This window comes from Echinops telfairi, unplaced genomic scaffold (assembly GCF_000313985.2).
Source record: "Echinops telfairi isolate 266 unplaced genomic scaffold, ASM31398v2 ScPeMD7_31;HRSCAF=116, whole genome shotgun sequence".
NCBI classification, from domain to species: Eukaryota; Metazoa; Chordata; class Mammalia; order Afrosoricida; family Tenrecidae; genus Echinops; species Echinops telfairi.
In genome coordinates, this window is record NW_022103928.1 from 7,439,462 (window position 1) to 7,451,536 (window position 12,075).

General features: G+C 45.8%; 1 protein-coding gene across 2 annotated transcripts in view; it reads left to right on the top strand.

The window, feature by feature from the left end:
- The window catches only part of EIF4E3 (eukaryotic translation initiation factor 4E family member 3), a 107,373-nt gene extending 104,014 nt beyond the window's left edge, over nucleotides 1-3,359 (top strand). For both annotated transcript variants that reach the window (XM_045289974.1, XM_045289975.1), the window contains one exon: nucleotides 1,356-3,359. In XM_045289974.1, the coding sequence (XP_045145909.1) occupies nucleotides 1,356-1,402 (47 nt within the window). In that variant the 3' untranslated portion in view covers nucleotides 1,403-3,359. The remainder of the gene's footprint in view (nucleotides 1-1,355) is intronic.
- Nucleotides 3,360-12,075: the final 8,716 nt, after the last annotated feature.

Below are 12,075 nucleotides of genomic sequence, written 5' to 3' on the forward strand. Positions count from 1 at the left end.
CCCCCCCCAGAAGAAAGGCCTTGCCATGTGTTTCTGAAAAGTCACCTACTGAAGACCCGTGGCGCAGTTTCACTCTGACTCACGGGGTCACCTGAGTCAAAATCAACAGATGGAAACATACTTTGTAAAAAGCTATCAAAGGGCCCCCTCCATCTTTGTCCTCTTGGGGAGGGGTGAGACTTTCTCGGGACACAGTATACCCGATCCTGAGTTGACTTGGATGGGTCCTGTCAGCCCAAATTTCAGTGTCGTGTGCAGCTGAAGAAAAAGGGGTCTGGCCTGACTCTGCTTCATGACAGCCAAGGGCAGAGAGTGGACTTCACAAGGACTTGTGCCTTGAAGGAAATGCTCGGTGTTTCCTAACACTCTCACTTTTGCCCCAGGCTCCACTTGAAAAGAAACTATAGGCCTTTGGAAATAGTTTCATAGCACAAACTGTTAAATCTAGAGTTCCTCATTGTCAGGAGTAAACTTGCAAACCCGATAGTCACGCTGAAAGTCTACAGATGTTTAAAGTGCAACTGAAGTGGGCATAAAAGAACCCACCAATGTTATGAAATGTCCTTTCCCAGAGTCAGGGTTCAGAGATGGGGGTGGCCATCATACCACCCTTATGTTGCTCTTGGTTTGATTTTTGTGTTGTTTTAGTTGATTTCTAAAGGGAGGCATTTGGGCAGCCTGCACTGGGTCAGAGGAGCCCTGGTGGCATGTGGTTGGTTACTCACTGGGCTGCTAACTGCAAGGGCAGCAGTTTGGAACAACCTGCCAGTTCCGAGGGAGAAAGATTGGCCTTTCTACCCCCAGAAAGAGTGGCAGTCTCAGAAACCCACAGGGGCTCTCTACCCCCAGAAAGAGTGACAGTCTCAGAAACCCACAGGGGCTCTCTACCCCCAGAAAGAGTGGCAGTCTCAGAAACCCACAGGGGCTCTCTACCCCCAGAAAGAGTGGCAGTCTCAGAAACATAAGACCCTGTCTCACAGGGTGGTGAGTTGGCATCGACTTGGTGGCAGTGAGTGAGCTCCGGTAGCTGCAGTCCGGCCATCACCCTGGGCATTCTGTGGGCCACATTGTCCCCTGCAGCTTCTGCCTGCGGCCCAACACAACCCCTCCAGTCAGCCTGTGCAGCATAGCAAGAAGGAGCAGACGGCATGACCATTGCTTGTTTATTCCTTGTTTTAATTCCATTATTATGTGTCTCAGGAAATGCAGGTAGGCACTAAGAGTTACTGGCAAAAATGTATTTGAGTTCTTGCCAACATTTGGGGAAACGATTGAGTTACCTAGAGGAGGGTTCCCCATCCTTTGCTTAAAGTTTTCTTTCCTTTTTCCCTTTTTTGTTTTTTTCTGTCCTTTAGCCCATGAAGAGCATCATGCTTTTGAAGGTGGACGTGGAAAACACTAATTGCACTCTAAAGAATTCTTTACCCTTTGCTGGTTGGTTTTGGAAACGGTCTTAACAGGAGGGAGAGTGAAGAGGAGACCTGCCGGAGCTCTCGCTGTTGGTCACTTTAGGGCAGCGGTCTGTCCTTGCAGATCGGGCAACTAGCACTCCAAATGGCAGGTGGGGGGAGCGGTGGGGGATTGGGGGTGGGCTTCTACAGTCACATGACTTGCTTTTTCTTTCTTTCTTTCTCTCTCCCCACCCTCCCCCCATCTCTCTCTCTCTGGCTTTCTAAATTCTCTGTTCTTTCCCCTCTGATTTTTTACCCTCCCTTTTAATCCCTTGTTCAGTCTCATTATTGTTTTCTCGACTTCTCTGTCACTGAGGCACAAGGAATCAGCTTCCTTTTAATGGCCCTGCCTATCTAGTCCATGAGAAATGTGCACCGTGTCGACGGCACAGTTTTTGAAGGCACACTGTGTGGCGAGGAATCCTGTCACCTGATTATTTGTTGTGACACATTCCTATACGTTCAGTGCTGGGCACTGTTGGTTCTGTCCCAGGGAAAAGAAAAAACATACTTAATCTGATTTTGCACAGACAACACACATATTTTTCCATTTCCCTTTGTAAAACTCCTTAAAAACAAATAAGAGAAAAATAATAGTTGGGTTGCCTAACATGATAACCACAATCACAGCTCACTATCAGGATGTAAATCAAACTGTAGTTCCTTGGCTCACTGGTAGAAATATTTTTAACTAGAATTTCAATTTGGCCTCTTCCAAGGAAGGCGTAGGGTGCAAGCAAGGGGTCTCTCCCCCTAGGCAATCTGGTCCTTCTGATTTCCAGAGGAGGTGATGTGCTGATTGTCTGAACTAAGCTTCTTCTGAACTTCGGGTGAGGGTACCCGCATAGGGCTTTACCGATCCACGCTAACACATTCTGTTAAATGGCCCCCTCTTCTGCTCACCTGGCGTGTAGCTCCTCCATAACCAGTCATCTGCCAAGTGGGCAGCTTCCCGTCTCCCATTTTCCTCCTCTAGTAGCAGGAAGTGAAATCTCACTTGCGCCTTCACAAAGCTGCACCGTGCTTGCCTTCTGTGCGTGGGAGTGAGTGGACCCGGTGAGGTGCACTGCTTGGTGTACCAAAGACCGGGTTTCCTGAAAGAGTCCGGCCACCTCGGGAGCACTGAGACATGCTCAGACAGCACCCATTCCTCCGGGCGCTGCCCAGCTGCCGCTGCTCTGGCCCTGGAAGACGGTGCCTCCTGTGGGCTTGCTTCTGGAGTCTTGAGAGCTAGTGTGTGCTTACCTTTCCCAAAATGCCCTGTGCCCTAGTCATCTTTGTACCTGGAAATTTTCTTTCCTGGTGTAGCATTGACCAGCACAGAGAGGCAAGCTTACTGCAAGCCTCCAGCCAATGTTGGTGAATAAAATTCTCTATCCACCCAATTTAGAGGACTTTCCACAGTATCTGTTTATAAAAGTATGCACTTCACATCCTTATCAACCACATCAAGCATAATAACCATAACCGCACTTAACACATGACATGATAACACATGACAAGAACATAGGTTCTTTCTAAAGTTGAATTTCTGCAGTGACTTCAAAATGAACACTTCATCTACTGTGATCCACTTCTCAGTAGCTGAGACTTGATTCTCTCAACTTTGTGTTAACCTCCAACGTGGTTTTAAATTATTCAGCACAGATTTATAACAATGCCTCTGGACACGAATTAAAATTCCCTTTTTACAATATAAGTATTTTTCTGGTTGATTAGGGGTGAAAAGTTCTAATTGTCTTTATCTTCACTAGATTTGTCATATATATTATCCACAAATAAATGGATTTTGAAGTATTATTTTTGAACTTTACTTAAAACGTTTGTGATGACATGTTCAACCTTTGCCTGTGTGCAGCCATTGAAGTAAAAGAAATAAAATAAATAGGAATGTGAGGCTCACATTAATTGCTTTCTAGCTTCTGCTGTTTATGATCCTGGAAAACATGAGTAGCACATAAAGCAGGTTTTGTCTCAGCGAACATGTTCAACTGTTTCTGACCGTTTGGACAACACTAACTATGAGATGGATTTAATTTGCCTAATGTTAAGAACCTATCATCTAAATGACTTTTAAGAGAGGATTTTGTCAGATTTTGCTTTGGAAATTGTTTTAATTGAATATTGAGTTCATAATAGACTTCGTATGAACTAAGCTGATTTAATCAGTTTAAAAACCCCTCGTTACCTCCTGAGATTAAAGCAGCTGATCCTCTGCTGAGAGATGAGGAAGTGTATTGTGTGGCGTGTGACTGCTGGGAGGCATCTTGCCGCCATGGTCATGGCTAGAGAAGCAGGTTGCATTCAGCCAGGTCACGGCAGGTGTAGCCTTGTTCTCCGGCAAAGTGCTGCCCCCCCCCCCCAAGCCCCAGGACCCACGTGCTTGTCTTTGTGCCCCTCTGGGCCTGTGCTGCAGAGCCAGGAAACCTGACAGGAAGCAACGTGCTCTCTCCTCGCTGCGGGCCCCCACGTTGTCATGTTCCAGGCACTTGTTTACCTCGGGAAAGCTACAGACGTCCTCAAAAGGAATGAATAAGCTCCGTTGAAAATTACTTACTGATACGTCTTGATTTTTTTCTTTTTTTGAGCCCTCTTTGAAGTGCTGACTTACTCAATAGTAAGATTTCCTTCACCACCTCATGCACATTTTAAAAATGAAAGTAGACCTTTTATTTAGTGTGCATATTTAGTATAATGTTGCTGTTAAATGCTTGATGCAACCAATGGATAAAAACACAAGAAAGAAAACGGTTCTAGTAGGCTTTCCATTTAGGTCGACTCTTAAGTTTCCAGCCAACTTCTTGATTTCAGCTCAGATCCACACTATACACACTGTACACGACGTAATAGCTGAAAGAAACGGTGTGTATAATTGGTCCAGTCAATACAATATCCAGCAAACCCTTGGGAGCTGGCGCTGATGGGCCGCCTTCTCTTTTCTACCTGGGACACGGTGCAGATGTGTCGGTCGCTCATCTTAGTGGGAAATGGTGGCGTCCACGGGGTTGACTGTTCTGCATGCCAACTGAACTGTGGCTACACCTACTCCTTGTCTCAGGATGTGAGACTAGAAACCAGAGCTGGGTAGTGGGGTCCCCGCCTCCTTCACCTACGGCTATGTAGGCTGTCAGCCTCCTCCCCAAACAAGTCACCCAGTCTGGTCATTGTGGTGGTTGGCCGTACGTATCAGATATCTTCATTGTACTCTAGTGACTAATGTGGTGTTGGGAAATCACCTGTTTGTGGAAGAGGTAGCTCTTTGCGATTAGAGGATTGACCTGGGAGGCAGCCACCTTTGGTGCCTGCACGAAGCTGGCAACCTTTGGAGCCAGCACATGGTGGCGCTGCCTTGCAGCGGACGGTGCTGGCTCCGCAGTGGCTCCTCAGCACCTACCCAGCAGTGTTTGGGTGAATATTTTAAGAAGCTACCACATTTTGCTCTTAGGAGTTCACACACACACACAAAAGAGATTTGAAAATGTAAAGATGATCCCAGTGATTATTACAGGAGATCTCACACACCTCCCCAAAACAAGTCCAGGATAAAGCACCCCCGCTGTGTTAAAAATCTCAGCTCTTCAGCTCTCATTTGGGCCCAGAACCAAGCCAATTGGCTGTGCAGAGAAAGCATGACGGCAGCATCGGAGCGATTTCATCACAGTGCCCAAAGGGAGAACAAAGGTTAGAACAGTATCGATTTTCTTAGCTTCCTGAATACAGAACACGCCCTTAAAAAACAAACAAACGAACAACTGGGAGTCTGCCACTCACCTTTCCTTTCCCACATTGTATGTTTCACGCATTACAGGTGGAAGTAGAGGGCTGCCTGTCTGTAATTTCTTTCTTGGAAGGATATATTCTGGTCAGTTAGAAACCGTGTTAGGCCTCTGCTGCCTCGGGTGGTAAGCAGCCCAGCTGTCTGCCTCAACAGAAGGGGAAGAAGAAGGGCAGGATCTAGGTGGAAGGGACGGTCCTTCGAGAGCTTGTGTTCCTGTACAGCAAGGACAGGGGGACCCCCCTCCGCATTTCCCAGGAGCAAAAAGGCCAGGGAGAGCCCAGACACATCCAGTTATACGGTTCAGTTTTTGCTTTCTATTATTTTGTGTGTGCATCAAAGTCATAGAACTGCTTATTTAGTGTGAGCCGGTCAAGCAGAAAATCAGTGTGTGGAAGCAGTGCGCCATCTTACAGCCACTGCCCTGTAGCTGAAGGAAAACACCAGGGCTCTGAGAATTCATCAGGGAAGGGACCTTTGAGATCATCTCACGGCTCAGCTGGCAGAAGGATCGGTGGGGCACTTAAACTCATATGTGGGTGGCGCCACCCCAACCTCAAGATTAAGGCTTTTGGTGTGGGAAGCCTGGCTTTCGGCGTGTGGACCAAGTGCCCCTGATTCTGATGCTCAGGTTCTTGGGCTGTGCTTTTATCCAACCTCCTCGTATGACAAATGAGAAAACCCTTCTCCCCTCCCCTCTCCTCACCCCCTATCTCCCGCGGGTGACCTGATTGAACTGTCTCTCCTCATCCTCTGGAGGCTGGAGAAAAGGCCTCACTCCCAAGCAGGAGGACTTTATGTCCAGGGCCACAGCAGCAGTAGGCAGCCCATCTCCGTCAGCCCTTCCGAGGACACCTTTCAGACAGAGTCGGGTCACCCCCTTTCTAAATATCCTTTCAGCCTATTAAAAGGAAAGAAATTAATGTTCAGGGAAACAAAAGTCGTTACTCCATATGTGCAGTAACTACTTTTCTATAATGTCTTATGACATCTGGGGTTCAGCATCATTGAACAAGAGTAAATGAATATTACAGAGCTATAAAAGTGCATGTAAAATAACGCAACACGGTTCAAGGGACTATCAAAGTAGCCTGGGAATGAATTGCTACTAAAATTAATTGTCACTTCCAAATGTAGCTTAGCAGAGCTGTTACCAAACTAAAGGGATTCCTTAATCCACAGAAGTGTCCAAAATAATCAATAGCCCAGACCGCACAAACGATAGGTAAAAGTCATTGTGAAGTCGATACTGTTTTGTCCACCATTGCTGCTGAAAGTGAAGAGTCCCATTGTATTTGTGTATGTCGAATGTATCTTGTTAGAATATCCAATGAAATGGCCTTTTGGATATTCTGTGCTCTTGTGTCCTTCAGAGAACGTGGAGGTGAAGGAAGCCATCTATGTTCAATGTTTTTGTTTCCGTTGCCACCTACCGTAAGACAAAGAATCTCATTCAAAGGAATGCAATATTTTTTAAGGAACTGCTCTTATTGAAGCCAGAAAACTTTCCTCGAACTTGGGAACCAGTGTTTATTCGGGATGTATTAGACCAGCAGCCAAACTATCGAGATGAGTGGGAAGCACCTGGGCTATTATGGACTTATCTATAGAAAAGTCAAACAGGGTCACTTGTCTTTTTCATGTAAAGAAGTGACCTTTTGTGAGGGTTTAAGGCATTGAAATGTGAGCTTTAGCCTTGCCCCTTGTATGATGATTGGGGAATATTCAAGGGCTTTAATACACGCATTGTTAACAGGCTTGTGTTTCCATATCAGGCTATTAATTTGGGGAGCATGTATTCCCCAAGCCGAATGTGGCTCACCACCATTGTATGGCTTTCTTTAAAAAGAAGCCTGCATCTTCCCAGTGTTTGTTCAGTAACAAGTTTCCAACGCTTCCATGTCTCTTCCCTGAGAACTCCATTTCCTTTCAATGATTACACCAAAGAATTTCAGAAAGAGGAGAGCTTCGGTGTGGGGAATCACATACTATTTGTCCCCCAATCAACATCTTCTCAAATGCACTGCCAGCGTTCTAAAATGGTTTTACCTGTGTCAGTTGAACCAGGTTGATCTGCTTTATGTTTGGGATCTGTTGTACCCCACCTCCCCCCATTGTATACCATCTGTGCCCTGTGTAGTTGGGGCCTTTCCACATCTGGCCACAAGCTGGTGTGTGTAATGCCCTTCTTTTGATCTGGCTTCATCGAGTGATTTGCTTAGTATTTTTAAGGTCAGGCTGAAAAACTTTTCTGTTCCCGTTATTTTTTATTTTATATTGCGTGTTGTGTTTGATGTTCAGATACAAGTGAGAGTTGCTTTTATAAGTCAGTACTTTTTATTCCAGCCCTTTTGCAGCAAAAAGGTAAGACTAGACTGTACTTTTCTTGCTTGAAAAAAATGTAGTGATTTATGTGCTGGGTGCAAATGTTTACATTATTCATGGGAAAATTCTTGGGTTTTTTTTTTCTTTTCTTTCCTTTAAGAGTCCAGGAGTCTGTTGCTAGGGGTTGCCTGCCTACCTTCCCCAAGTGTTCATTTCATGAGGCGTGTGTAGGTGTTGGCTGGCTTGCCGAGGGCTTGTCCCCAGCTTTTGAAAACTGTTCTGATTCGTTGCCACAGTCTCACTTGGGGTTGGACTCACCTGGGATAGAGGTACCCTCTTCAGCCCTGGTTTAAAATCGCGGAGACCTTTAGCAACCAGGTAGCCTAATGGGAATTGGGTTGTGGGTGTGCTCGTCCAGTACCTCCTGAGAGCTGCCCCCACCTGCTCCCATGCCTGTGACGCCCCCTGCAGCGGCCTGACATGAGTAGGCGCTTCTTTGGGCCGCACTCTGACGGGATGGGATGCAGCCGTGGCTGTGCCTTACACTTCTTTGTTCAGCACGTTTGTTTCTCAGAAAACAGCATTTGACTTATTTCCTATTCGCCCTTCACTAGGATTGGTGCCGTTTAGAATAGTTCCGTTACTCTGATTTCTCTTTTGTCTTCTAATTTGCCCTTGAGATTCCAGTGTCCCAAATATGGCTGTGTATATGAAGTGAATATGCATATTCTTTCTGGCTGCCTAATGCAGCCCCTTAAAGACAAATAATACTGATGATGATGATGATGATGATGATGATAATAAAGGGGGAAAACGCAGCAAACCCTTATTTAGTTCATCTGTAGATTTCCCCGTCTCATATTGAAGATGTAAGCTGATTAAGGTTATGTATGTGATGCCCAATTAATGTCAACTCCGTGCACGTAATGGATGCTTAGAATGGGGCATATACTGCTTGGAAAGCTTTAAACTAGCTCTTTCCCATGGTGCGTTGGAGCGTCGCCACCAGGTAGTCTGTGGATGCTTTCTCCTCTGGTGTTTGTCAGTGCACTTTTGGAAGGTGGTCCCGGTGGTCTTATTTGCATAATGCCTGCCTGCCCACCAAAAAGCAAGGCTTTTAGAGGCCAAGCCGATGAGTCTTTCTTTCCCTTTGACTTTGATGCAGTACATGCTGCTGAAGACCTTCCTAACTGCTTTGTGCTGCTGAGTGTATTTTTTTAAATCCCTGGAATTCCACAGAATGGCCTTTTGTTATAGGAAGGGAAGACAAAACAGTAGTGCTTACAAGCCTTAGCAAGTTAAAATATACATCCTTGAAATGTGTATCTAGTTCCCATCAGGCAGCTAAGCTATGGTGTTGACGAGCATATTTTTTGCCAGAGAAAATAAGTTTGAATCATAAGCATATTTAACTAGCAAGCGTAAATCACACGCCTTGGTAATCATAACCATGTTGAACTCTGGTGCCATTTCTACAGATCTAGCTAGCCATAGCTTGATGTGGGCTCCTCCCCGCTCCACGGTCTGGACAAGCTCTGACTCCCCAGTTTCCTCTTTAACTCGGGAGACAGGAATCATTTGGGGTTTGCCCATACAGGATTCAAGAAAACGTAGGCCTGGAGAGAGGTGTCAGGTCTTAGGAAAGGCTGAGGTTTTTTTGACTCATGCTGACCCAGAGGAGAAGGCTGGAAATTAAGCAGGGAAACAGGGCCACTATTTTAAGGTAAACCATAATGTGCATGCTTCATGAGAATAGTGACATTAAACAGCAGCTTTCGTTCTCAGAATGTGCTTGTCTTCACGCCGAACAACATGGAATCCTCAAGAAAAATGACACAGGGGCCCCTGGCTTTCCATAGAGTAGTCCCCAGGAGGTAATTTGCATAGAAATGCATCCCAATACTGCAAACAAAAGGTTTCCAGTTTTTAACAAGCACTTTAGAAGATGTGTTAAAACGCTAATGCCCACACTGACCTGCATTGCACTGCCAAATTCTAACATTTTGGAAGCCAGTAAGCATCATTTATGGACTCGCAGATTTTATTTTATGAAACATCACTTTTTAAAGCCTTTTTTATCGTAAAATAAAACAAAGATGCAGAACACTACACAATACAAATGTGTCACTTAGTGAATTCCTTTACGTCGAACACCCCTATAACCAACGTTCAGGTCAAGACAGCAGTGTTGCCAGCTGCCCCAGAAGCCCCGCTCAGGTGGGCCAGGCCAGTCACAGCCGCTCACTCCCCGCCACAGTCCGAGCTACTTGTCTGCGCTGGCTTGCCTTTCTTCCTGGTTTTATCCCACAAGTGATAAGTGCCATCTTTATCTGTTTTTATGGAGAATCTCCTCTACTTAGGGAAAGTTGGCTTCCGAAAAGTTAGGTATCAATCCTTTGAATGAAAAGTGGAAAATGACACTCCATTGCAATCACTTTCCCCAGAAGTTGGTGGTTCGAGTTTGACATGCTAGTGCTAGAAGGTACAACTCTGCTGATAGCTTTGATATAAAAAATAATCATAAAAACTAACGTACATGGAGCTACATGCCATTTAATCCCCTGGATTGATTTATTTCGCCCTCCCGCTGTGAAGTGGATTTTATTATTGTTGTTCCCATTGCCCGTATGTGGCAACTGAGGTTGAGAGAGGTGAGATAACTAGCCCAGGATGGCACAGGAAACCCCAGGTCCCAAATGCTTCCAAGGTCCCAGGGTGCCAGTCTGCCCTCTGACTGCTAGGCTGCCTCACTCAGATGGAAGGGTGTTCGAGATGCATACGAATTTTGAGATTCTAAGAGTCCATTTATAAAGAAAAGGATCTTGATACAATTTTTATAGAAAGAAAAAAAAGATGGAAAAGTAGCCGGTCTAGTGAAACGGTTTTGTTTCATAGGTGAAGAAGTGACAAAAATGACCCAGAAAGTTTCCATTATCTGTTGGCGGTCTCCTGAGCAGTTGGTGGCAAAGCTGCAGCCAGACCTCCAGCTCTCCTGGCGGCAAAGACCAGTGGCTTTCCAACATCCCATCCCTTATGTGGAGGAAACGGGCATTTCGTAGTCTGCCCAGTGCACCAGCCCCACGCGAGCAGATTTGTCCTGAGTCCCGTTTACAACCAGTACACCCTATCCCCTTGCTTATTTTCTCAAGGTTTTAACTGGCAATTATAAAAATTTATATTTGAAGCTTGCTTTCCGATCTCACTTTTTGAGGGCCCAATCTGTAGATGCACATGCCTAACACCCTCTCCAGAGAATGTACAGGAATAACACATTTGTCTGGTGTGGATGGCAGGTGAAAAAGAATTACTGGTGTAGTGTAGGCCCTTAAACATATTCACGGCCAACTCTGGATTATCCCAGCACAGATGGATCATGCAAAAATCCCTCCACTTCTTCTTACTGGCGACCTTTAACTACTTGTGTTAGTAAATCCTTCCGCTGGAACTTGGAAGGGAGATGAGCAGGGAGGGTGAGATTTGGGCCCTGGACCAGTGTGTGGTGTCCTGGTGAAAGGTTTCGAGGTTTTGCCATTTCAAGCCTTAAGGAGATTGTGGGTCTCCTCTGGCATGATTAGCTGTGTTCCGCATTTGCTTGACCGGGTTGGAATCTTGAGCAAGTGACTCATGTGCTGAACCTCGTTTACATTATCTGTAGAAGGGGAAGAATCTGTATGTCTGTACAGTTAAACTCTTCAGAGCAAGTGACATAGGAATATATATAAAATACCCACACCCAGCTCAGTACTTGGCTTGTGGTAGAGAGTTAGCAAGTGATTGATGCCACTGATGGGCTGTCTTCACCCATACATACATACATGAGTCAAGAAAGTATACCGATCCCATGGAACTTTCTTACTTGCTCTTGAGGTGCTGACTGAGCATAACATGCTTAAGATCCTACAAGTAGTGCTGCTCCAAGAAGCAGCACTCTTGTCAAGCCCAGTAGTCCCCTAACTTGCTTGCTCACCGAGCTTGCCTGTTGGGGAAAAAACCCAAAAAGGCCTTCTGACTTGACTTCTGAGTCCATTTGCCATGAAACCGATGTAGAATCTCAGTGAGCCTGCTAGTGAACTGTTTTCCAAGGGCATTTGACCACTATTCAGCAGGAGAAGGAGCTCAATTGATGAGAGTGTTTTCTAGCCGGAGCAAATTCTCGTTGAAGCCGAAGTCCTACATTGGCCACTGTGCTTGCAGGCCTCGAACTTGTCAGTGGGGAAAGCATTGTGGCAAGCGACTGGGTTCCTGACATTGCATGCACCTATTGTCATCCTGGTTACCTTAAACGAAAGTTGGTAGACATCAGTGTAGTTGAGTCCATGTGAATGCTACCAACTTATTCATTGAGCAGACATTTATTGATCAACGACCAGGGACCCCGGTGGCACAGTGGTTATGCTGTGGGCTGTGAACGGCAAGATATGCAATCAATCCACCATTTCCTGCAAGGGAGAACGATGGGGCTTACTTCTCTGTGCACAGGTGCAGCCCCTGATGCTCACAGGGGCCGGTCTGCCCTGTCCTGGA